At 33.9% G+C, this 25978-nt stretch overlaps 1 protein-coding gene and 1 long non-coding RNA gene across 2 annotated transcripts; both read right to left on the minus strand.

Moving 5' to 3' along the window:
- Nucleotides 1–5512: 5512 nt before the first annotated feature.
- On the minus strand, nt 5513–7851 carry LOC123533152 (tigger transposable element-derived protein 6-like). The gene is made up of 2 exons (XM_045314787.2): nt 7531–7851; nt 5513–6982 (listed from the first exon to the last, which is right to left on the minus strand). The coding sequence occupies exons 1-2, from the start codon at nt 7849–7851 to the stop codon at nt 5513–5515; spliced, it is 1791 nt and encodes a 596-aa protein (XP_045170722.2).
- A 9365-nt stretch (nt 7852–17216) lies between these two features.
- LOC123536887 (uncharacterized) lies at nt 17217–23439 on the minus strand. Its single transcript, XR_008368014.1, has 3 exons — nt 23368–23439; nt 22343–22436; nt 17217–20361 (listed from the first exon to the last, which is right to left on the minus strand). It is a non-coding gene; the product is annotated as an uncharacterized LOC123536887 (long non-coding RNA).
- Between the last annotated feature and the right edge of the window lie 2539 nt (nt 23440–25978).

A 25978-nucleotide genomic window follows, 5' to 3' on the forward strand; every position in this document is an offset into this window, starting at 1 on the left:
TATTTTTGCAAATCTGTTTTTAATTGAACCAATCAGACAACTTGTTCGGATGTCAAAGAGTAAGAAAAATGAGCAGTAAGTCCAGGGCTCGAACCCGGGACGCCTCGCTTACAAAGCAAGTGCTCTACCGACTGAGCTAACCGGCTATCTGAAAGTATTTGACATAAGAATTGTAAATATCTAAAACCAAGGCTTAATATAGATTTTTTAAGCTTGCAAAATGTTGTAAGTAACCTTTTGATTGGCTAGTGGAAGGGTCGTCAGAACGAGGCTATCAATAGCTCGTCTTCAGATCCTAAGCGTAGCGTAATAAGAGATGTACTTTAGTCAGACTGAGCTTCGTGCTGCTTTCTTGAGTACACTGTTTTGAAAATTTTCTCGCATGTTGGAGAAGCAAGTTCTGAATTTTCGGGAAAGGAAACTATGTCTCTGAAGTAAAATTAACAAAACTTAATAAACTGGAAAAAATTAAGATATTAAACAACGTCCAATAATCCTAAACGACGCATACGTTATACACAAATAAAAGAATTTCTTTGTTTCATGTAACATTTAGTCACTTCAATACTTTTTATATAGACTTATGTTACGCAATACTTCTATATCGTATTTGTTTCACAAAATATAAACAGAAAGATCATTTCAAAGTTATGAAGTGAAACTGTAGCTAGCGGCCCACAAATCAGCAATGAAAAACGACCAAAAGAATAAATTCAACTTTCGTTTCGAAGTTTACAACTATGAAATAATACCGGTATGTTTAAATACATTCAGCGAAAGTATCAAAAGAGTAAAATATGCCCTCTTAGCCACCGGACCATAAAATATTGATTAGGATTCAGTCAGTTAGTGTGTCTGTAGGTAGGAAAGACTGCCAAAAATATACCCAGTTAATTTTATCTATAGACCCCTCCTTGGAAGGACGTCACAGCCTAACACAACAATAGCTATAAATTAAACCATCCCAAATGACATCTAAAATATGGCATTCGCACTTCTTACAATAAAGGTTCCTCAAGCATATTTCTTAAATAAGTTAAAGCCACAACTTTGCCGAAATTTGATGACAAACAACCTAATATCAGTCAAAAATCCCAATTTTGATGTAACGCTAAACCTTCATTCCCATGTGTCGGTGTTACCTCATAAAAAGTGCATGAAACTTCCCTTTCATCATTAAGGAGGTAGGTTACCTTGTTACCATGGTAAATTCAAATTAGTTGAACCGCAGCAACTTTTGTATTTCGTGTAATATGATGTTTAACTGCTACAATCTCAATTTCGTTTATCTTTGTCCCTTTAAGTTCAATTTTTATTCACGTTCGAAGAACATGACCCTGCAAAGGTATTTTATATTGAAAGAAGAAGGAAAATACGGATATTTAACACTTTTCAGTGTATTTTAGTTTCATTGATATCCGTAGAAGTCTGCATAACTGATAATTTTACTAGTATGCACGTTAGGTTTCTAATATAAGCTTAAAATGTATATGTCACGGGGCTCGTGTTTCCATGGTAACGCATTTTCTCTCATTTTTAAACAACTATGTATAAAAACGGAGTTTTCGACGGCTTCAGTGCCATTCTGTTAATGTCCAACATGGAATATTTGAGTAATATTATTAGCAAAATACCAAGCACTTTACATGGTACCCTATTTTTCTTAAAGTTTAAAGTGACCATGGCAACAGAGATGTTTAAAATAGCGTATATCTTGCTTTTTGTCGTAATTTCTTATAAAAAATATTGAATAAAAGTATCTTTCTTGTTAATGTAGCTTTAAAACATATTATTTCTAACGTATTTTGTTATATTTTCGTGTTATTTGCATTTATTCAAACAAATTTCACAGCTTAAAATACTTACAGCAGTACCCTTCGCCCGGCATTTTTCATGGAAAAATCGTTCAGCATGCTGCTATTATTCTCATGGATATTGTTGAAATGAAAATAAAAAGCCGAAGCTGTGTTCCTTAAATAGACCAGTGTCAACGCTTTTGAATTTTGCATTTAGATATATAGGTCGCGGGCTTCGTTTCCATGGTAACATCAATTCAGTTCAAGAAACCACAATTTTCTAGAGCTTAAATTTAGTATATAAGTAACAAATTATCAACGGAAACTGAAAAATAGGTATTACAAATCAAACTGCCTGCTTTTTATTTGAAAATGGCCGTAACAAGTAACCTTTCACCCAACTATATTCCAAATAATATTGGTTACCATCATCCATTTTCTTACATTCCGCATAACATTTCAATATAACTACATAAAAATAAAAGAAGCAAAATATTGATTATTATTCAGAGCAAAAGACTCATAAAAACATTTCAGCAAATAATGGCCGTTTGAAAATAGTTCAAATAAAGAAAATACACAGAATTACGTACTTTCAAATAAGACTGCCAAAAATATACCCAGTTAATTTTATCTATAGGCCCCTCCTTGGAAGGACGTCACAGCCTAACACAACAATAGCTATAAATTAAACCATCCCAAATGACATCTAAAATATGGCATTCGCACTTCTCACAATAAAGGTTCCTCAAGCATATTTCTTAAATAAGTTAAAGCCACAACTTTGCCGAAATTTGATGACAAACAACCTAATATCAGTCAAAAATCCCAATTTTGATGTAACGCTAAACCTTCATTCCCATGTGTCGGTGTTACCTCATAAAAAGTGCATGAAACTTCCCTTTCATCATTAAGGAGGTAGGTTACCTTGTTACCATGGTAAATTCAAATTAGTTGAACCGCAGCAACTTTTGTATTTCGTGTAATATGATGTTTAACTGCTACAATCTCAATTTCGTTTATCTTTGTCCCTTTCTTACATTCCGCATAACATTTCAATATAACTACATAAAAATAAAAGAAGCAAAATATTGATTATTATTCAGAGCAAAAGACTCATAAAAACATTTCAGCAAATAATGGCCGTTTGAAAATAGTTCAAATAAAGAAAATGCACAGAATTACGTACTTTCAAATAAAAAAAACTATTAATTTTGCGCGGTAACTGACACGTAACGTCATGACGTCATTTTAAGGCAACATTGTTTTGAAGCGTTTCTGCGGCAATTTATTCATTATTTCTGCATTATTAAACCATAAAGCTTCAGATCGGAGACAGGTTTATGATTTGTTTTTAGAAGAATGGATATACAAAAAAATTTAGTTTGTCGTAATCGTCGTCGTAAATTGTCACGTAAGCTTCCGGTTAGACATGCGCACATACCAATATTAAGGTAACCTACCTCCGTAAATGTCGCATGTCGTTTGACTCATATATACTCGGTAAAAAAAGTTCTGCACACACGGATGTTTTGGGTAACTATATTTTTATTATATGACACACAACAAACAGGAATATACCAGATTAAACTTTAATCAAAGCTTAACACAGAACTGAAAACGAAAATAAAATCCAAGTATCCGTTCTAGCGTAATCCATAAAAGAAGTTCCCAAGGGTCATCTGTCAAAAATGGTTAAATCACTGTTTTACTACCAAATACTAATAATGCGTATATCCTCCACGCTGAATGTGACACTGCTTGATACCGCTGATTAAGACGAACAACAGTACTCCGGTGAATTCCAAATATAGCTGCAACATCCTGAGGTCGCATACCAGCTTGTAAATGTCCCAGGGCACGAGCCCGATCTACATAAGTTAGTCGTCTTAACGGACGCCTTGGCAATACATTAGCCATTACTGTGACACTGGCCAAACTTTGAATATAGATTGCAAGTTTATTTTCTTTTATAAACTTTATTTTACAAACAAAGTAATGAAGTTACTAGGTGTTTGATTGATCAACAATAGAATAAATTACTCATACTCAGGCCTTTGTCTGTGTGTATGGTCAGTGTGTGAGGAAAGAATGCAAGCAAGACTATTCTGAGCACTTTTCAAATTTACTAATAATTTTGCCGTTTTTGAAGGCTTACCCCTAGTGCATATAAACTGTTATAACTTGATCATTTATGTATCGATTTTCATTCTGTTTCGACCAGTGTCCTTGTAACAAATATCTGTTGACTATGGTAAATCCAAAAATGCATGTGTTTTTTTAATTTGCGCTATAATGAAGAAAATATCCAGCTGTGCAGGACTGTTTTACCGTGTATATTTAGCCACCAGTCTACCTATGAAATGAGGTAAAAATGCGTTACTGTATCAATGAATACCAATGAAACACAGAATTCGCCATTCGATTCTCAGGTCGTCATTCTCACGAATGATCTTGAAAAGGACGATCTACCTTTTGCCGATTGAAACACAATGTTTTCGCAGCCGTATATGCAGGTATTCAATTGTTTCTATACTGATTAGTACGAAAGATCAAAGAAGCTGAAACTGTTTTAGTGTGAAGGTGATTGTGTTCTTGAACTTTAACCTACTGACCTTGAAAATAGAAGTGGTCATCTACAGATGACAAACTATCATTCTATGGAGTTTGACGACTGTAGTAAAAAGTGTTCTTCAGTTTTTGATCAGAATTAAATTTTCAGCTCAAGCTCACCTAGACCTTCACCTTTGAGCAACCACTGGTCCAACCAACTTGCCTACAAAATTATAGGTTTCTGCACCGAGTGTTCTTCAGCCAAGTGGATGGACCAACAGACAGAAAGTCCAGTAACTATTTACAGCCTCTTTTGAGAGGGAGTTGGGGACATCATTATTGGATAAGAAAATCCAGTAGCGACTGGTAAGCACAATCTCTCAGTCTGTTTGTAAAAGCTTGGAGGAAAACCGACGGATTGACAACATCGTTTGCAATCCACACGTATCCAAATCCATACTGGTACAGTAAACGCTTTACACAAGCAAGTTGCCCATGTTATACGACCAATTTCATCTTAACGTTTTAGCATAAAATAGCAGTGTTTCATACATGTGATAAGTCTTGAAAAGTTCAGAATCCCAAAACTGGAGGTTTGCTATTCTATTCTTACATATATATCTATAAAACAATATTCATTTCTTTGTACAAATCTTGTTTTGATTGTTTTACTTAGTTTTCTTAGTGACATTGATTTCGTTTTTATTCTCTTCTTATCTAGGGTAAATCCATCAAATTCCGGACAATTTTTGTACATACTGCATCAGGTGCAGCGCTTTTCCTGTATGCCTAGTTCTTAACACCTGAACGCGCGTTAGTCTGCTTCAAAGACGTCCGAATTTTTCAAATTGAAAAGAAAAGGGTACGAAAACGAGGCTAGAATAGCGACGGTAGTACCAAAAATTCGGACATAGGGTTTGGGAAATTCGGACATAATTTTTTTTTTTTTAAAATAACAAGATTTTACATTCATTTTCGTCAAAATCATTTTAATTCATGTCCACACTCTTTGTTCAACTGTTCAGTCTATATGTTTGTATGATTCGGTTACAATTAAATTTTGTTAGATTCTATTTTTACTCGTTTTTGTCTACGTGGTTTATTTTGTTTCTCAACTTTTTTCCTTTCCTGTTCCAGTTTCTCCTGCAAAACCTCAGCACTGGTCAGTAGCCTATGAGATGTAATAGCCTTTTGTTTTTTTTTGCCACAGGGCCATTGGGTACACCGCCGCTTGGCGGGAGGAATATGGAATCCAGATCTTGATTCCAATTAGCGGACGGTACTAAAGACTGGCATTGCGTGGTTTCGGTATTAATTTCAGGACTTATGTTACATGGAGAGTTGGGAAGAGTCAAAGAATCATCTGTAATTGGAAAATCTATCTCTCCATCAACTATAAAATCGCCGCTAGAGAGAAGATCCAGAACAGCAACTGGGTCCATTACGACATCTACAGTGCTGTCACCTTGGTTTTTGACCTGATCAATAGACTTAATATAATCAGTAACAACTGGGTCCATTACAGCATCTACAGTGCTGTCGCCTTGGTTGTTAACCTGATCAATAGACTCAGTTTGATCAGTAACAACTGGGTCCATGAAATTTGAAGTGTTGACACTTTGAAGAGATGTGTCAACATGGTTTACCTCAGTACTCATACTAGATACAGATGAAGAACTACTTCCTATGCCTTGTGGGATTGAGAAATGTTCTACAAAAGGACTTTGAGTTTGACTGTCAAGTGGTTTGTCAGATGGATAACTTGGGGAATCAGCTTGATCATGGATGGCATTTTTGTTCAGAGGAAATATGCCACAGGCAGCGAATCCAGATTTAATGTTCCCCTCAGTCAGACCTGATACCCATGCTCTTGTGATCAGCGCGGGGAAGTTCCATTTATTCACGGAGTTTAATGGATCCTGTAAGAATTCGGAGCAAGCTGAATTGTATGCCTTATTAAAAGGACCAAATACAGACTTGTCCAAAGGTTGAAGATGGTGCGTGGTATGAGGGGGCAGGGCAAGAATAAATATATTCTCTTCAATAGCCCTCTGGAGTATCGCTAGAGATTCGTGGCTACTATGGCCATCAAGAATCAGGAGTTGGGGTCGATGGGTACCACAGTTTTGCAGGAAAACAGTGTCGAACCACTGTTCACCTATTTGGTCCGTCATCCAGCCCTTCTCCTGGTAGGACCACTTAGTACCAGGAGGAGCTGCCTGAGTATTGAACGAGTACAATGACCTTGGGGTCTTTCCCTTTACTATAAACATGGGTAGCATAGCTTTGCCGGCTGCGTTAACACATGCCATAATGGTTATATTAGTAGATTTGCTACTTGTTCTACCACATACATTTTTAGCACCTATACCAGAAACAACTTTAATTGGATTGTGTTCAAAATTCTTGCTGGTCTCGTCACAATTCCAGATGAATTCTGGCTTGTCATTCAAGTTTGAGGAAGTAATGATGTTTGACAATGCCTCAAAATACTTTCCTACAGTTTCACGATTCATCATACGACAACGTGTACTACCGAGGCGCTCTGGCTGTCTAAGTGTAAGCCCATGACGTCTCTTGAGGCCTTCCCACCAGTTTTTACCTGCGTGGAAGTTCTTATAGGATGTATGCACCTAGAAAGTAATTAATAGAAACATTCTACCACACATTCTTATCATCCATTTTGATATTTCCATGTATTATTATGTTATCCGTTTTAAATAAAACGACCATGCTAATTAAAAATGAACATTGACTTAACTTAATGTTAACAGAAAATCAACAAGTTTATTTGTCATTACAATACTATATATTAGGTATAAAATAGTGCACAATCTGTACATTCATAGATAGATACAGTATAAATATGTACTACCATCAAAAGAACTGGCTGTTTTTTAACAATCAACTGTTACTGCACGGCATTTTATTACGAATGTAGCCCTATTTGCAAGCATAATTTCTTCATTTAGTAAAGCTTAATACAATTGATAAGGATTTTATACATTTGAAGTAAATATCGAGAGAAAAAATATTTTAGTGAAATATGCCCAATAGATATCTTTAATAGAAGAAAAATATTACTCGGGACTTGAGCAGGACAATGCCCTGAACAAGGCCAGTAAAGCAAAAGTCTTATTCAAATTAAAAAATTGCAGAAGTTTCATACTACTCTATGTACCTGAATGCGTTGGCACAACACATTTGTCCTAAGTAGCAACTGCTTCCGCGAAATTCCAATTCCCCTCTCAGCGGCTACTTTCACTGTTTCGACAATTTTCTTTTCAACTTCAATTGGTATCGCACACGGACGACCATGAGTTACATTTACCTCATATCTGCCACTAGCTCTGTCAGCCAGTGTTGATTTTGGGATATTGTATGCTTTTGAAGCTTCTCTGATGGACATCCCATTTTGATGCGCTTTCAAGGCATCAGCTAGTTGTTTTGTATCATAGTTCATTGTCTTGCCTCGTTTCTTATGAGTATATGTTCTAGGCATTTCTGAAAGCGTAGAAGAACGTAAAAGAAACAACTTAAGATGTTAAACTTTATTACAAATACTTGTATTTTATTACATGTTATCATCTCTGACAGTTATGAGACATTGTGAGGTACATGTCTATATCTAAGAAATACATAACAAAGAATCAAAGTGAATTCTTCTTGACTTCATCAACGAGGCGGAGCATGTGAAGATCATTGCAGGACTTTGCATATCGCGAAGCTAGCCAGACTATACTGCTATCTTCATCCATTTCCATTCTAAGCAATAAATGATGTATCTCAGAGACAATCCACATATCGGAGTCGATTCTTTGTAAAAGATGTTTTAAGATACTGAATATTAGGGGATGGTCATATATATATTCATGATTAAACATGTGACATAATGTTTCTTTTAATGTTTGTTTAATATGAATAGAACACATTCTGCCGTTGATTTCCCGATTTCTTAGGTTCAGTAGTGCATCCATGCCCCTAAAACAGAAGATAAACGAATTTAGCTATGCTAGGTCTTTTGAAATATTTCAAGAACCATGCCATAAAAGCAGCGTCCGAATTATAAAGGATACGAGATTTTTGACGTCCAAGATTTAAGGACCGTATATTTTAGAACTGGGAAATTCGGACAGATAATGTTTTGTTAAAAATATTACTAATTAAACGATATTCTCCATTAAATATACTCTTATCACAATATATGAACGTCTGTTAAGTAAAATAAAAACATAACATTGAAGTAAAAGTGAAATACAAACCCAGATGTTGAAGATTGTTTCCGACTATATTCAAACTTGCCGCCAAAAAAACTTTGCGCTGCGGAAAAGGAAGCGTGGGTGTATAGAACAACTGCGCATGTACAATTTAGTGTCACGTGTGAATTTTCTATTTTTAGATGTCACCCAGTGTGTACATAAAAATTCTGGGAATTCCATACGAAAGAACGGTCTTGATTGGACTATTTAACATAAAAATAGCATTGAAACTGAAAGTGTCTGAGTTATCCCGACTGACCGAAATTTGATGGATTTACCCTACTAGTTATTAGTTATATATAATTCATATGACAATTCTGTCACAATATTTATTTATTTCTTTCTTAACTGTTTTTTCTTTACTCCGCTTCGAGTGCGGGATGTCGTGGGTTCGATCCCCGGCCGCGTCATACAAAAGACATAAAAAATTGTACTAGTAGCTTCCTCGCTTGGCGCTCAGCATTAAGAGGATAGTGCTAGGACTGGTCAGCCTGGTGTCAGTATCCCTTCGGCATCTCTTTCCGACGTACTTGTCTTTCTGACGGTTGGCATTTAGGGCTTTCTGTAATCTCGCGAGACGATATTTCACGCTTGATTTGACTGTAAACAGGGGGAGGAGTTTCGTTCATTTTGACAGCCGGATAAAAAAATGGAAGTAAGACAGGTAATTCTACTCTAAAAAATATATAACTTACCTTTTTACATGTTCTTTGGTTAATTCCAAAAATTCCAATTAAAAAATAATATAATTCATCATTATAAAATATTTTTTCAATAACCAAAACATTCCTCGTCTGCACTGTGACATCATATGCATTGATGTCGTCATCAACTTTTGTGTTCCATGTACAGGGTGATTCCAAAAATTCGATCCCTTTTTACCTACCTTCTTATGAGTGGTAGTAATTTTTCTTGTAGTTTCATAGTACTGTTAAGAGGAAGTACAGAACTACTTACACCCCTCAGGATGTAACAGATGCATATAACATGGTAAAAGAACACCATCTGCCTGTGGAACGTGTTGCCAAACAGTTTGGCATACCAATTACAACATTAAAAGACAGAGTAAGGGGAAAAACATCAGTAGACGTCCTCAAGTCTGGTAATCCTCCTCTATTCTCACAAAAACAGAAAGCATTTCTGAGTCAACACCTTATTACAATGGCTGAGATTGGTTTTGGGTATACCCGGCAGGAAACAATTAACTTAGCCTCAGATTATGCTGTGCATCTTGGCCTAAGAGAACAAGACAAACCTCTCACTAAACAGTGGTTTTATAACTTTCTGAACCGATGGCCTAGCATTAAAGTTGTGAAACCTAGATCTTTGGAGATGGCAAGAGCAAGAAGTGCAACCCGCCCGGCTATTGACCAGTACTTCAATGAACTAAACAAAATTCTCACCAAATACAACTTAAAAGATAAACCACATTACGTTTATAATATTGATGAGAAAGGTCTTTCACTTGAACATAAGCCACCAAAAATTGTCACAGGTACTCATTATAAACCACAGGCTGTTACATGTGGAAAGTCGAAAACAGTCACTGTGATTGGTGGAGGAAATGCTGTTGGAAACCAAGTAAATTTTCACATAACGTATTTTTTATGTTGCACTATTAAATAAAATACTTTCACTTAAGAATCTGCAAATTTTTAATGCATACTGTTATTTATAGTTAACATATATAAAATACAATCATATATACATAGATTTTTTTTAATTTATATTATGTATAATTTTTCCAAACAATTTGTTAGATGCAAAAAATGTAGTTGTTGCAATTCTCAATTCTTAATATAACTGACTGATTATAGAATCTATAATTGACTGGTTATAATTAAGTAATCTGTCTATAAAAAAGATATAAATATCATATTGTTGTTCATGTTGTTTTATTGATCACCTCCTGCTAATTATGACTGAAAAATTGTTGAAAAAGACGTTAAATCCGAACACACGCGCACACACACAATTATTTCTGTTGACTATGATAAATGGGCATAAAAATATGAAATATATCTCGCTCGATTAATAAAAATCGTATCCTCCTCTCATAAAATAAAAATTTTGCTTGCTCGCTGCACCTTTTCTGGAAAATTTTCCAAAGAACTAAAAGTAAATTTGGTGTGAACTTAACTTACCTAAAACGTAAATATGCTTGTATAATCTTATTACTCGCCGGTACTGAACATGACCTTTTTCTTATACCTTTATCTCGTCCAATAAAACTTTCCGGTGTTAAAGTTAAAGTGATCGTTTTGATATTTTATGAACGCTTTTTTAAATTGAATATATAATTCTCAATACTCTTCATATAGATAACCGATTCACACATGACTGCAGTCATGAACAGCTTCCATTTTTAGACGTTCTTGTGAAGACCGTGGATCAAAAATTAGAAACCGAAAGAGCAATATTTCATAAGAATATTTAATCCCGTGCTGAACAGAAACACATAACGTTACTTTTACAACAGACACGTTTTAGACGTCACTGATTGGACGCCCGATTTAACGTCAAAGAGTAACGTGCCCTTATCTTGTAAAGTGACCAAGCAACGTCATTCTCGAAAAGCACTTAGGTGTGAAACCGGTCAAATGACTAACTCTATTTATCTGTTTATTTTGTGATCGATTACAAAGAAATTAAATACACGATAGTTTAGAGACATTCTTCCTAGCATTCTTTCAACCATTTCTCCGTGGTTGCGATAATAATTACTTTGTGTATATATATATACTTTTCATGACAACGGCCCTGGATGTAAATATACAATGATATAGGATTAAATCTTAATTGTGACGTTGGTGAGCGATTAAAAATGGAGGTTTCCGGACGTAAATATTTACACTTAAAAAAAGACTAGTGTGCCAGCCATGCCAAACTGAAGGTGACAGTATACCAGCGGATGGATTCTGTGAGAATTGTAATAAATATTTCTGTTCTACTTGTCTCGCAAGTCACCGTAAACAGTCAGCAACAAAGAAACATGTGATCAAATTGAAAGATGAAATGCCAAAAGAATGCGTTCAGACAGACCAGTGTTCCGAACTGTGCGAAATTCATAAGACAGAGATTGTAAAATACTTTTGTGAAGATCATGATGTAGTAGCGTGTGTTGACTGTATAATTCTGCGTCATAACAGCTGCTACCGAGAAATATTCTAAAGCTTTTCGAGAAATGAAACATTTCCGAGCAGAATTAAATAGATATTTAGAGAAGGTGGAAAGTGAAATCCAAACAGAGATCGAAACGTTGAAACTACAAGACATATCTTTCAACAGCAAACTTCTTCCTTATCTTCTTCTTCTTATTATTATTATCATTTAAATACATCACGATAACTTTAAGGAATAATAATAATAATAATAATATAATAATAACTTAATTTAAAGAAGGTAACACATAAAGATATATAACAGCATTAGAACATATAAATATCTTAAGTTTCAATGTGGCCTTCTGTAATATAATAAACAGTTCACACACAAAATATATTAAACTGATTATCTATTATAATTTAAGACAAAATTGATTGATAAACATCTAAATACAGCATTCACTCTTGACAAACACTCCATTTAATTAGGAAAAAAAATATGTATACAATCATAAAAAAGTAAAATCACTCAGATGTGCATTCACCCGTTAAAAGAAAATAAATAAATAGCAATTGCAGAACAAAAGTTGTAGCTTATTCAGATCCTAATAAGTATTTTTTTGTATTTGCTTATGAAAGAATTAAGTGAATCCGCACAACGAATATTCTTTGGAATGATGTTCCATAGTTTAGCACTATTATAGCCAAATGATATTTTTATATAATTCGTGCGACATTTAGGTATTAAAATATCATTATGTACAACTGGCCATAAATTTCATGGCTGGAAAATGTTAAAATATCAGATATGTAAGATGGTACAAGATTTTTTGTAGTTTTATATATCATTACTCCAGTATGGTTTTTGCATCGATCATAAAATTCCACCCATCCGAGTTCTTTTAACATTTCAGATTTACTTGTCTGCAGTTCTTTGTTTAAAACAATTCTAGCAACTCTTCCTTGAACTGCAATAATCTAATTTAATTAGCCTTTACTGCATGTAGACCAAATTGTACAGCAGTAATCTAAAACAGACAAAATATATGCATTGTAGAATTTTTTTTTCATATCATATCCTCTGTTAAAAAATAAACAATCCTCTTCAATAGTGCAATTTTTGAGTTAAACTTTCAAACATATTTTATCTATTTGTATATTCCACGAAAGTGTATTGTCGATATAAATTCCTAAAACTTTTTGAACTGTTACATTTTCTATGATAGATCAACCAATAGTTAAGTTTAAATGCTAAAGTTAGCTTATACACTTGTTCATTTTTCATTTGCCATTAATGTTACGCCTTTGGGAACTTTGCATAAACATTCACCTTAGCAAATTGATGCTTCATTTTGACCGAAGTATTATTTTTTTTTCTGGTTTGTGTTTTTTCTTTTTCTTCAGATAAAATTCTCCATAATTTTTATTAGATATGTCGTTGCATTTCTTTTCTCTTTCCCAAACAGTTTTATGAATCAATGAAATTATATTAATATAATGTTGTATATTAAAGATATAGTTTACAATTGTAGATTTCCTGACATGCAAATTTAAATGCGGATATTTTGCGTTATAACATTGTATTTAAAGCATTTTATTTTATGCTAACTAATGAAATACTGTATTCTATCAGTTAAATATTTTTATATCTCATCACTCACACAGTGAAAATATGAAATCTATATTTTTACACTGTGAGAGATATAGCTGCGTCTCCTCATACATTGTGAATGAATTTTAAATTATTTGCTTAAAACAGGATGAAAATTGTAGTCGCACTTTGTTCTCTATTGTTTATTTCTCGATTCAAATTATTTTACTTAATGAGAATTTCATAACGTTATGCAGCAAAAAATAAAATAAAATGGAACTTTATGTTGTGTGCGTCATTCTAACGTCACAACATGTCTGACGTCATGTCTGTTTACGCGCGTCTGTTTCCCGCGCTGAGATTAAAAATTGTTGCAAAATGCACATCTCAACGTAATCGAGCATAAAATAAAACGAAAATTTGTTTTTCCTGAATATGGAATATATCTCGCCTCGAAGTGAGAAAATGTTCACATTTTCACTAGTGGAAATATTTGAAATGTTTTTCACTTCTCAGTGAGATATATTCCATATTCACTCAAAATAAACAAATATCCTCTATGTATCATACAAACGTAATGGTAAATATCAAATCACTGGGTTATGCCACAGTTGACATATTCAGTTTCCTCCTGGTAAAGTGCTTTGAATTCTTGTGTAATACTTCATTAGCTTATTATATTTGTTATTTTCAGGATCGGAGGTGAAACGACTGAAGACCACAGGATGGGGAACAAAAGCACATAAAGGTGGTTTATGTTGAATTTTATGGTTTAAGTACGTTCGTTTTTATTTAATAAACTATATGAAAGATTTGGAATCAACCGGCTGACAAATGTGACGTCATAATTGTCTCTATCCAGTCCGTGTGTAAAAACTTCAAAATTAACAATGCATGATTTCTTTTTTGTTAACTGACAATAAATCGAAACATTTTAAGATAATTCATTAATCCCAGTTCTTTCATTGCAAAGCTGGGATCGTAATTTATGTGGAAAACGTCCCGACAAATATTGTACATTTGAATTTACCATTGCATAATCGAGTTCCATAAATGAACGTTTTTTATGGATTGACCGATGTTTTGGCAGTAGAAAAAATGAAGTAAAAGCAGGTAGGAACTTCTTTAGGAAGTCGGCAGCACCCAAAGGTTTGCTAAAATTCCACTTTATAAATGACTGATTATTTTTTCAGGTAGAATTGACCTTTCCAACTGTGCGAAATATATTAAAAAATACATTTTTTTAAATGGTTGAATGTAATAAAATACTTAACTTTTTCAGTTGAAACGTTTCGTAACCGAGATGTTGACTTCGTTATTGTAATCATTACAGAGGCGATTGGACATGTTTTTTTGGCATTGTCCGTTCATCCGTCCGTCCGTCCGAAGTCATATCTGTCTGTAGTTCCACCAAAAGATCCACTCAAATTGCAAGGTCTGTAGTTCCACCAAAGTAACTACTCAAATTTCAAGGTCTGTAATTATAGCAAAGTTTCATCTTAGGATCTATAGTTCTCGCAAAGTTTCTTTTCAAGTTGCAATGTCTGAATTTCATCCAAAGCTTCATCTTAAGATGCAAGGCCTGTAGTTCTACCAAAGCTTCTTCCCAATATACAATATCTGCAGCCCTGGCAAATCTGCATTTCAAGTTCGAAGATCTGTAGATCTAGCAAAGCTTCATTTTCAGTTGCAAGTTTGTCGTTCCAGATAAGCACCACCTGAAGTTGCAACGTATGTAAATCTTACAAAGCTGCATCGCAGGTAGCAAGGTCTATAGTTCTAGCAAAGCTTTATCTCAAGTTACAATGAATGCAGCTCTTGCAAAGCTTTATTTCAAATTGTGAAGACTGTAGTGTAAGGAAAGCTTCAACTTAAGATGCAAGGTATGTAATTCTACCAAAGATTCTGTTGAAGTTGCAGGGGCTATAGATGTAGCAAAGCTACCGGTTCGTTTGCAAGGTGTGCTTCATCTGCAGAAGTGGAACCAAAGCTTTCCCTCAACATGCAATTATTTTGTGAGTCATGCATATGGTTTTTAACGTTTATTGCTCAACACATGCATCAGGTGATTTGTATTGTTACCTTAACTAAAACATGTACTCATCCGTCCATCTGTTGAGTTTGCTATGAACACAGAGAGTTAAACAAAATTAACACTGTCTGGTTTTAAGTCCAGCAAAGATGAGCCTCCTTATTTAGTAAAAGCGAAAGAAACTATCGAGAATCATTATAGAAAGCTGTTGTTCTTTTTAAAGCAAATGCTCCAGTACCAGTATGTTATTCTTATATATGATTTAAATCTCCCTTTTCATCATTTGAAAGAGTTACAGCTGCAAGCAAAGGAAGAAAGACCAAGAAAAGAAATAATGATATGAAGATCCAAACTGTCTGGTCCGTCAAAGCTAAACACAAATATGTAATAGCAATACCCGATGACAGAAGTATCGGATGGATAGCTGGTTGTTATCTGTTAGAATCAGGGGAGATAGTAATAACAGATTTCTATAATAAAAGACTGAAAAAACTAGATAAGAACAAACACGTTATCAGTTTTTGTGACCTTTGTTCAGTTCCAAGGGGAATGTGTTATACTGTAAACAACATCGTGACCACTGCGGTGGGAGAGAAGTTTCAATTTTTGACGTAACCAAATCAGTATATATTGAACATTATAGTAAAGGATTGAAACGTATACATTGTAACTAACAAATCTATTTTTATTTACAATACAGATGGACAATTCAAACGTGAATTGTACACAGACGGATCAAGAGAGGCATATTTTCAAGATATTTTTGTAAGTGATGATGGAAACAGGATCTATATATCATCTTGGACTTTGGGACTTATAACTATAGACAGTACAGGAAACCATCTGTATACTCTATCAGATGAAGAGCTTAAAGCACCGTTTGGTTTGTGTACAGATACCGATGGAAATGTTTATCTGTTCGACGTCGGCAGGAATGCAAGGAAGCTCAGATGACAGGCAGAAGCTTGGCCAAATTATCAAAAAAAGAAAAAAAAAGATTCTATTCCGAAACCAAACTATCTTTACTTCTATGGAAAGAGATATTCGCTTATTGTAGGTTGTGGATACTCAAGATATATGTACATCTTGGAACTGGATGAAAACTGTCCATAGTTAAGCTCCCGTGCTTTGTAGACGTCATGATGTTACCTGTAATCAGCGTAAATCTCGGCATTTAATCACTAGTAGAACTATTGCATTTCCAAAATACGGTCTAAGGAAGAGCTATATTCTTTAAACTGTTGAATGAAAAATATATATAAGCTTGCAAAACGAGATGAGGTGGATATTTTAGCATATTGGAGTATATGTCAACTTTTAAGACATGTTAATGAATATCGACTTTATTCTCGGTACCTCTTATCGCTCGAACCGGTGAACATACGTAAACACACTAGATGTGGCAAACATTAACCTGCATTAAAGAATAGAACATAATTACCTAGGTTCTGTATAGAAAATTTGGAGTTACGCACAATGTATAACAATTGAAAATATTCTTTAAAAATTCATAAAGAAAATTCTGATGTCAAACAGTCCATAAACAATGCTTGTATTTGTGGGTGATATTCGTGTTCTTAAGTACTGGCTCAGACTTGTAAACACAAACAAATATGTAATGACAATGTCGATTCTATTCTGTATTCATTACATGAGAGACGTGCATAAACAAGAAATTCACTTTTGAGATATATTTTGGAAAATCCACGAAATAGTAATCACTAATTTTGAATAACGTTTGTTAGATTGAGCAAGAATGGACTTAGAGTCTTCCTCAACAAAATAAGCTTAAATACATTTTCTGTTCTGCACCGTTCTGTTCCATTTAAAAGGAATAAATCAACAAAGACACTTTTTATATAATCTTTTAATAAAGCAAGCATTCTACACGTGTACATGATTTTGTCTTAAGCATAAAATACAATACCATTCCTTTAAGTAAATATATTCTGACTTTCAGCTTAAATAGTGGACAACTAGCTTCAAAGCTTCAGAAAATAAAACAATTTACAAGTATATTTGACAATAAAAAGCAATCTGGAATTAGATGCTATAACTTCAAAACATATACAAAAATCTTCAAACGACATCTTGTGAAATGATTTCACAAAATTATTTATTTGGTGACCAACAAGCAAGATTGTTCAGAAGCTGTTGGTCCGATTTGAAAAAAAATCCTCGGAAATTCTCTTTGGTGTTTATCTTCCACGTATATTAAAATCAATCTTCTATATCAAAAATATTATCTCTAGAGGGCGTTGTCACTTTCTCTATATGAATTATAAAAGAACCTTTCAGCAACCGCTTTCCAAATAATTTCATAGAAATTTTCTCAAGATACTCCTGTACAATAATCGTCCAAGAATGTATCGTCTGAGTAGGAAATTCATCATTCTCTACCAAATTACAAAATACATAAAATATACTATATATAATATGTTTATGTGCCATGTCAATGAGGGCGCGCGTAACAGGTCTGAGTTTTAATTTTGAAATAACCTGTGGCTCTATCCATTTGCTTTCATTAATAATAACATGTATCTTTTGTCCAACAAAGCACACAGAAGCAAAAAAATATATGAAAAAATGTCAGTTTAAGCATTTATTTCAAGTTAATGTAGGTTGAAGAACTTTTTGTTTTCACAAAAGGCAGGAATAATAAAATATTAGGCTAATGTAATTTTAATCATAGGATTATCTATCTCGCTATCGAAAACATGTACAGCTCGGATATAAACTTTTTCCAATTAAGTTTCCAAGGACATTAACCCAATACTCACTACATCTCTGCAAAAATCGGGTGATGATATTTTATGGTATAATTTCATAACATTTACGCACAAGTACGTCATTGACAGGTTATTTGAAAGCATAAAGCATGCATTTTATTACGTAGAGATATAAAATGTGGCCAAAGTATCATTGTTAATGGCTGGTTTGCTTTGCAGTTATGCTATCTTAGGCTATTTTCCACAGATCTTCATCTTCCAATGATACGAATAGAATATTTGGCTGTGAAATCAGTTGAAAAAAACTTAGACGAAATATGATTTTCAATCAAAATGTTTTCCATTTAGCTTACATTTCTTAATAAAAAACAACAACAAAAGAAAGCAGTTCAGATAGGTGAGACCTATACATTTGTGTATCTGGGTAACCGAAACAACTGGTAAAGAATTAATATCGGATTTCTTGAGAAAATGCGTCGGTCAACGGCTTTCATCATTTAGTACTGTAGTTGAACCATCCAATCTAAATGATATTATTTGTTTGTATCCAATACATCAACATTAGTCTTCAATATCAGATATTGTACGGTTGAATGTTGCAAATACGAGTCAGTGATTGGAAGATAACTTTATGTAATGGACAATTACAAATAATGAGTGTGGTGAATCATGCAAAACCATTCACATACAACTGAAAGGATACAACTACTACATCAACGCGAAAAAAGCACTTCTTACCGCGAGAAAATACATTTGAGCCGTGCCATGGGAAAACCAACATAGTGGGTATGCGACCAGCATGGATCCAGACCAGCCTGCGCATCCGCGCAGTCTGGTCAGGATCCATGCTGTTCGCTAATAGTTTCTCCAATTCCAATAGGCTTTAAAAGCGAACAGCATGGAGCCTGACCAGACTGCGCGGATGCGCAGGCTGGTCTGGATCCATGCTGGTCGCATACCCACTATGTTGGTTTTCTCATGGCACGGCTCATTTATCAAAATAAAAGTATGGGTTTTTCGTTTTCGTCATCTCCATCAAATAGACTCTGAATATCTTTTAAACTGTAGTGGAAACAAAATAATAAATTAACAGTATATTGTCTTTACAGCCTGACCTTTTTTTGCAGTAGGTACTTAAAAGTGATTCTGTCAGAAGTCAATCTTTATTTTTCCATTACGGAATAACTGTCAATCTGATATTTAAATTGACAGTACATTTTCTTCACAGTCTTATATTATTTTTGCATTAGGTACTAAAACTGATTCTACCAAAAGTCTTAATTCCACTACGGAACAACTGTCAATCTGATATTTTAAAAGTACGGAGCAATAATTAATTTTAGATAGTTCAGCATTAATCCAGGCTGAGATTTTTTTTACATATTGGACCAGTAACCAATTAGAATTTTTATACATTATGGGTCAATAGTTTTTTAAAGAATTTTTTACATTACGGGCCAATAGTCATTCCGAAATTATTACAATACAGTACGGGCAAGTAATTCTTTTTAAATTCTTTTACATCACTGGCCATTTGTTATTCTGAAATTTATTACATTGAAAATAAAAGGTTTACATGACGAACCAATATTCAAATAATATTTCTGTAGTACAGACCAATACTAAATAAAAGATGACTTCTGAAGATTTCAGCAGTACTACTATTTTGCAAGAATACATTGAATGTAACAATTTCCGTCAATTTTAGGATAGAAAATTTTAATGAGGTCCTTACACCAATTTGTTAGCTGTTTCTTCTGTTGCTATTAGGATGACGTTTAATTTGATTCTACTAGAATCATCATTTATTGTATAGCTGAAACAAATGGTATGGTTCCGACATTCTTCTCTTACGACAAACCAAAACAGTGTTCTCACTTTCAGAATTTATACATTATACGACAGACTGTGACACAATTTAATTTCGTGAACATGAAATTTCGTAGTATTTGTTAAAATGGCTATTTCGTGGGAATATTAATTCATGAGTTTCAAGTTTTAAAGTTGAATATATTAAATGATATTATATTGTAATTGGAAAAGCTTTACAAACTTCCATTATTATAATATATGGGTTGTTTATTTGAATTCACAAATACTTGACATCTGATCATCGCAATTCCGATCATTCCATTTGTTGTTAATGTGATGCCGTATTTCTATGCAATGTTCCATCGATTTTGTGTTGGTTGGTTCATCGGGATGCCAGTTCTCGTAGCCTACCGATGTACCATCTAGCCAAACAAACACGCCTTCTTCTTCACGGTCCGTACCACCAATCCACATGTTGCCAGGAACTAAAAGTAAGTTCAAGCCAATTATAAAAACCATGTTACTTCATACAAGATCTTACACTCCACTAAAGTCAAAACAATTAAGTTAACATTGTGATAAATACTCTAAGCGTATTTGAGTCAAAATGGAGTAAGTACATGTAACAAGTTCTCGTTAGATCGAACTAGCAGCTTCCGTAAAAAATTCATTATTCAACTTACATTGCGAAATATTATAAAATGTCTCTTATCGTTAAGATATTTTTGGAAAAATATGAGAAATATGCAACGACTATATATTTAGATGTGTTTAATACATATCAGCTGAAAACCACTATTCATACAAGTACATAAATTATACAAAAAACCTTCTTTGGACGAGGCAATGTTGTTCTTACGTTAATTTCGTCAGCTGGCATTTCTTAAATCATTAAAGAAGTGAAAGAAATTTCAAAATCGGAGTGAAAATGAGAAAGTTTTGAGCATTTAAATATTTGGTCAAATCGGCGGCCATTTTGTTTCCATGGCAACAAAAAGCAAAATGGCGGATTTATTAAATTTTTAGATACACATTTAAACTTTATTTACTTATTTCTGTAAAATAATTTCTCTACTTTTTCCAGCTATAATGAAAGAAATTAACATGTTTTACACTTTACACTCAAGAAACATTTAAAAATAAATCTGTTTAAAAGGTTATTTGCTAAAAATAAAGAATTCAGCAGTGTGAAAATGACGTCACAAACACACTACAATGGCTGCCTCCATGATCAGCCATTTTCTTAAATTTCAAACTGCCATACATTTTTCATTAGTGGTCCGATTAAAAAAAATCTTTCAGTGTTATGAAAGGCTTGAGAATGGCTTTCATATAGACTTAACTTATTGTCAGGCTTTCCCTACCCTTTAAAGTATTTAACTGAGACGACGACGCGCACCCTCACGCGTGTGTGTATGTGCATATTTACGACTCCTACATAATACTGTTAGTAATTTAAGTAGGACGATTATGCAAGATACAGAAGATGTTCCGATTCTAAGCTTCCCTTTGTTTTTAAGCGTGTAAGGTGTCATGTACTCTAGAAGGGACTCTAATCACAATGTCAAAGAATTAGTTGGAGGAGCGGTGGCTCTAACTCCTGATTCCTGGTTTCGTAGGCAGATAGTGTTACCACATAATCACTGCGTCCACTCTTTGTGGTGTGAGAAAACGGTAGCGCATCGTTGAATAAACCACTCCAACTAGTAGAATAACATTTCTTGCCTACCTAGCGAGGAAAGTACACATGCGTCCAAGTACGCGCCTGGGATAGATATTCCTGTCTTTCCCTAGGTAAAATCCTGTCTAAAATAGCGTGCACTTAGGCGACGTCACATACGAGTACTGTATAGCACTGGCACTATTATGACGTCATAAACTATATAATCAATGACAAGAAATACCCAGATCTATTTAATTAAGACCACGATCTATTTTGAACGTGATAGGCAAGAACAATGATCTAACATGTGTCTGCCTGTGTAATACAGCTGTTTTCCCAACCCTTAATTGGGACAGCTTGGATAAAAAATATCGCCACCGCTCGGATTTTCATTTCACACTGTCCCTCGGGTAGGGAAAACCCTGTCTTACACAGGCAGGCATGTAAGATCCTTACAGTCTGAACAGAACTAATGAGAACAACGTTAAGTGAAAGGATTAATGTATACATTAGCAACAGAAGACAGGAAACAGTGCCATCGTCTTCAATTAAATATCTAAAACCTATTAAAATAATTATTCGTTCATCTATATAATTATTTATGCTAAAAATCGAGATCTTGGTTGGACAATCAGGACAGAAAAAATCTATTCAGACATACCTGTAGTGAAAATCTAACATGTTCAGAGAAAGAAAATAAATGATTGTAAACGACAGGACGTTAAAGTTACAAACAAAAAATGATTGATCAATTACTTGGTCAAAAGTAGACTGATCACTTCTAAACACTTATACATACTCACCGTTGCTGTTATTCAACAAAGTTTTGCTTAGGAATTCCTGTTCGTCTTGCGATTTTATGTCCGCTAAGAATCCTCCCATAGACGCACAATGATCCTGTAATATACAAGTGGTATAGTATGTGTTCCATTTCCATTTAAACTCGATACTTATTATGCAGAGTTTCAGGAAAACATTTACAATATATACTTACTACCTTTAATGACCTCTTTCCTCGATTTTTGACCAGCATATAAGCAATCGTAATGGTATCTTGATCAAATTATAATCCCACCAAGGAACGATCCCGCTACTTCCCGTGTAAGAGTCAGACACTCCACGCCTACATCGCTATAAAAGGCCAAACTCTGCTAATTCCTAACACAGGGAACATACCGCCGTTTGACTATTATTCACATGAAGTATGATAGTTTACAATTTAGGGGAAAAACATGTAAACCTGTATTTCGCTGAAACACTTGTTAGATAAATAGGAATTTATTTTTGGACACAACTTATTTTTTTACAATCTTTTATGATATTTTTATTCTCTATATACATATGAGAAGACTGACATAGCTTAGTTTTTCAAAATGAATATCAATATAACAGTAAATTTAAACCAGAACTGTTGCCAGTTTCCACACAGCAAAAATATATAGCAACCTAATAGGTGATAACTTAGCACTTTATGATATCAAACCAAATGGGTTCAAGAGATAGCTCCCTTGGAGAGGAATGCAACGGTATCAAAATGTTTCAAAATTAAACATATGTCACTATAATACTCATTTTAACTGACGAATTTTTAAAAGTCTGGTGCATCTATTAATCACTATGATCAGAATAAGTGTCCATCACAATACATTTTAAAATGCTACGTATTTATTTATCGGTGTCTTTATTAGTTCTAGTGGACAAACTTTGTTCATCAGTTAAACACTCCTCATAATAACAAAATAATTCAGACAAACTGTATAATGTACTGTAAAAGTTATTTGATATATTATTCATTACATTTTAAAAGGGATATATTAGAACTTCAAACCTTTGCAGCGTCCCAGGTCTGAGTAGTCTGAACAAGCAGATAGCAAGAAAACTTCGAACATGTTCTTGTACCTGAAAGAGAATGACAATGTGCAGGCACATATAAACTCAACACAATCGAATGACAATAAACAATCAAAATCGTATCTGGCGTTCCATACATACGTATCACATTTTCTGATTATGCTAACTGATCCGTTGATAATTCATGACTAAAGGGAAAGGAATTCCTAACTCTAAGTTTGTTTTATATAAATACAAATTCCAGCCATTTATAGCACTAAAAGAAGTTTCAAAACTGAATGACTGTTGACATAGAATTTAAGAAAATGGCGAATCATGGGGGCAGCAAATTTAACACAATCGAATGACAATAAACAATCAAAATCGTATCTGGCGTTCCATACATACGTATCACATTTTCTGATTATGCTAACTGATCCGTTGATAATTCATGACTAAAGGGAAAGGAATTCCTAACTCTAAGTTTGTTTTATTAAATACAAATTCCAGCCATTTATAGCACTAAAAGAAGTTTCAAAACTGAATGACTGTTGACATAGAATTTAAGAAAATGGCGAATCATGGGGGCAGCAAATTTAACACAATCGAATGACAATAAACAATCAAAATCGTATCTGGCGTTCCATACATACGTATCACATTTTCTGATTATGCTAACTGATCCGTTGATAATTCATGACTAAAGGGAAAGGAATTCCTAACTCTAAGTTTGTTTTATATAAAAACAAATTCCAGCCATTTATAGCACTAAAAGAAGTTTCAAAACTGAATGACTGTTGACATAGAATTTAAGAAAATGGCGAATCATGGGGGCAGCAAATTTAGAGTTTATGACATAATTAACATAATGCAGAATTTTTGAATTGGAAAATGTCCTTTTAAACAGATTTATTTCTACACGTTTTGGCTCTTTCGACTCGTGAGTTAAATTCTACCTCTGGTTGTCATCTTTATATTGCATTTCTTTTTAAATCATTTAATCGATCTTTCTTTAAAATGCCGGCTTTGAGGAATTTTAGTGCTAACATTTTCAAGACAACAGTAAATTTTAATGAAGGGAATGAACTAAGAACTACGAAATTATTTTTCAGTTAATTTATCTAAAAAGTATTAAATATTTTAACCAAAAAATGTAACAAAAAAGACCCTATAATCCCAGCAAAAACAGCAACAAACGTAAAGTGTTTATGTGCAAATATTACCTTACGCACTAAATTAGTTTTTTGCCAATACCTTGCGCACTTTTATTTCTATCAAAGAGTGCTTGGTAATTTACTTTGTCGACGAATAATGCATGAATTATTCCCCATGTGAAATTTAAACGTTGACGTCTGCGACATTGTAATAAATTTTCAAAATTAAGCAAAAAAAAAAAAAAAAAAAAAAAAAAAGAAAAAAAAAAAAGAAAAGAAAAACGCGATATATAAAAGTTTGATCGATAAAATCTGTATTTCTTTATGTGAATGTGAGGTCCTTGCAGTTTAAGGTAGTACATCGAACATTACCGTCACTAGCGTAGTATCCGGTATGAACGGAAAGCCAGGTATGAGCTGCTACCTTATCGTCCGAAGAATGCCAAAACGAATATAAGAATACGTACTTCTGGTCATCTACTCAAAATCCAAGATGCATCAGCATGGTTTTATTTAGGTATTTGAACCGATTTTGCTATACTATACAATGCCATCCGAATTTGATATGAGGGCAAAAGTCTTCACAATGTTCATTCAGTCTGCTGTTTCTTCGAAAATCATATAAGGCAGTGACAGAATTTTTCAAACTTGCTAAAAATAAGGAGGTTTAAGTTTTTGAGCATATTGTTAACTTTTTTGTTGACTCTAAAAATAATTTCTCTACACTTCCTAACTAGAATAAAAGAACGAATCATGTTTTAAATCTTAAACTCAAGAAACGATAGTTTTTTTTACATAAATCTTTGTTGTTTACACAAAGGTTATCTTCTCAAAACTTACAACCTGTACTGAAATGTTGTTTATTGCATTGTATGAATACATTTGACCCTGAACAGGATAATCAGAATGTCACAATGCTCGACTTACAACGTTTTTAAACACAAGTCATGTATATATTCCTACAGACGTTTCCCTCGGAAACCTTGATTGTGAGTTTACTAGTCAGTCACTGTTATTTTTTAAGACAGCTATAACTTCAAAACAGTCATTAAAATAAACTGTACAGCTTTAATAATAAACATTACTGGGTCATTTAATGCAGTAATTGATTAAAACGATATGAAACCCCCAAAAATATAAAATATAAATGATATTAAAGATAAACATTTACCAATTTTGTCTTTCAAATATTTAAACAAAATGTAGAGAAATATAATTACCAGCTCGTCTAAAATACAGTGATGGTGATGTAGACGTAGTCAGAAAGTCAGCCTCATTGTCAGTCGAACATCCGACACATGTCAGTGTTTCCGGCTGATAAAACACTCCAAGACATGTGGGATAGGAGTGACAAATCCGGGCGCAGTGTATGCCACTCAAACTTTTCTCTAGCTCGAAGACAATGTTGTTCACTCGGCACGAATTTCCGCCTAGAGACGATATCCCATTAAACTG

This window comes from Mercenaria mercenaria, chromosome 17 (genome assembly GCF_021730395.1).
Source record: "Mercenaria mercenaria strain notata chromosome 17, MADL_Memer_1, whole genome shotgun sequence".
Lineage (NCBI taxonomy): Eukaryota > Metazoa > Mollusca > Bivalvia > Venerida > Veneridae > Mercenaria > Mercenaria mercenaria.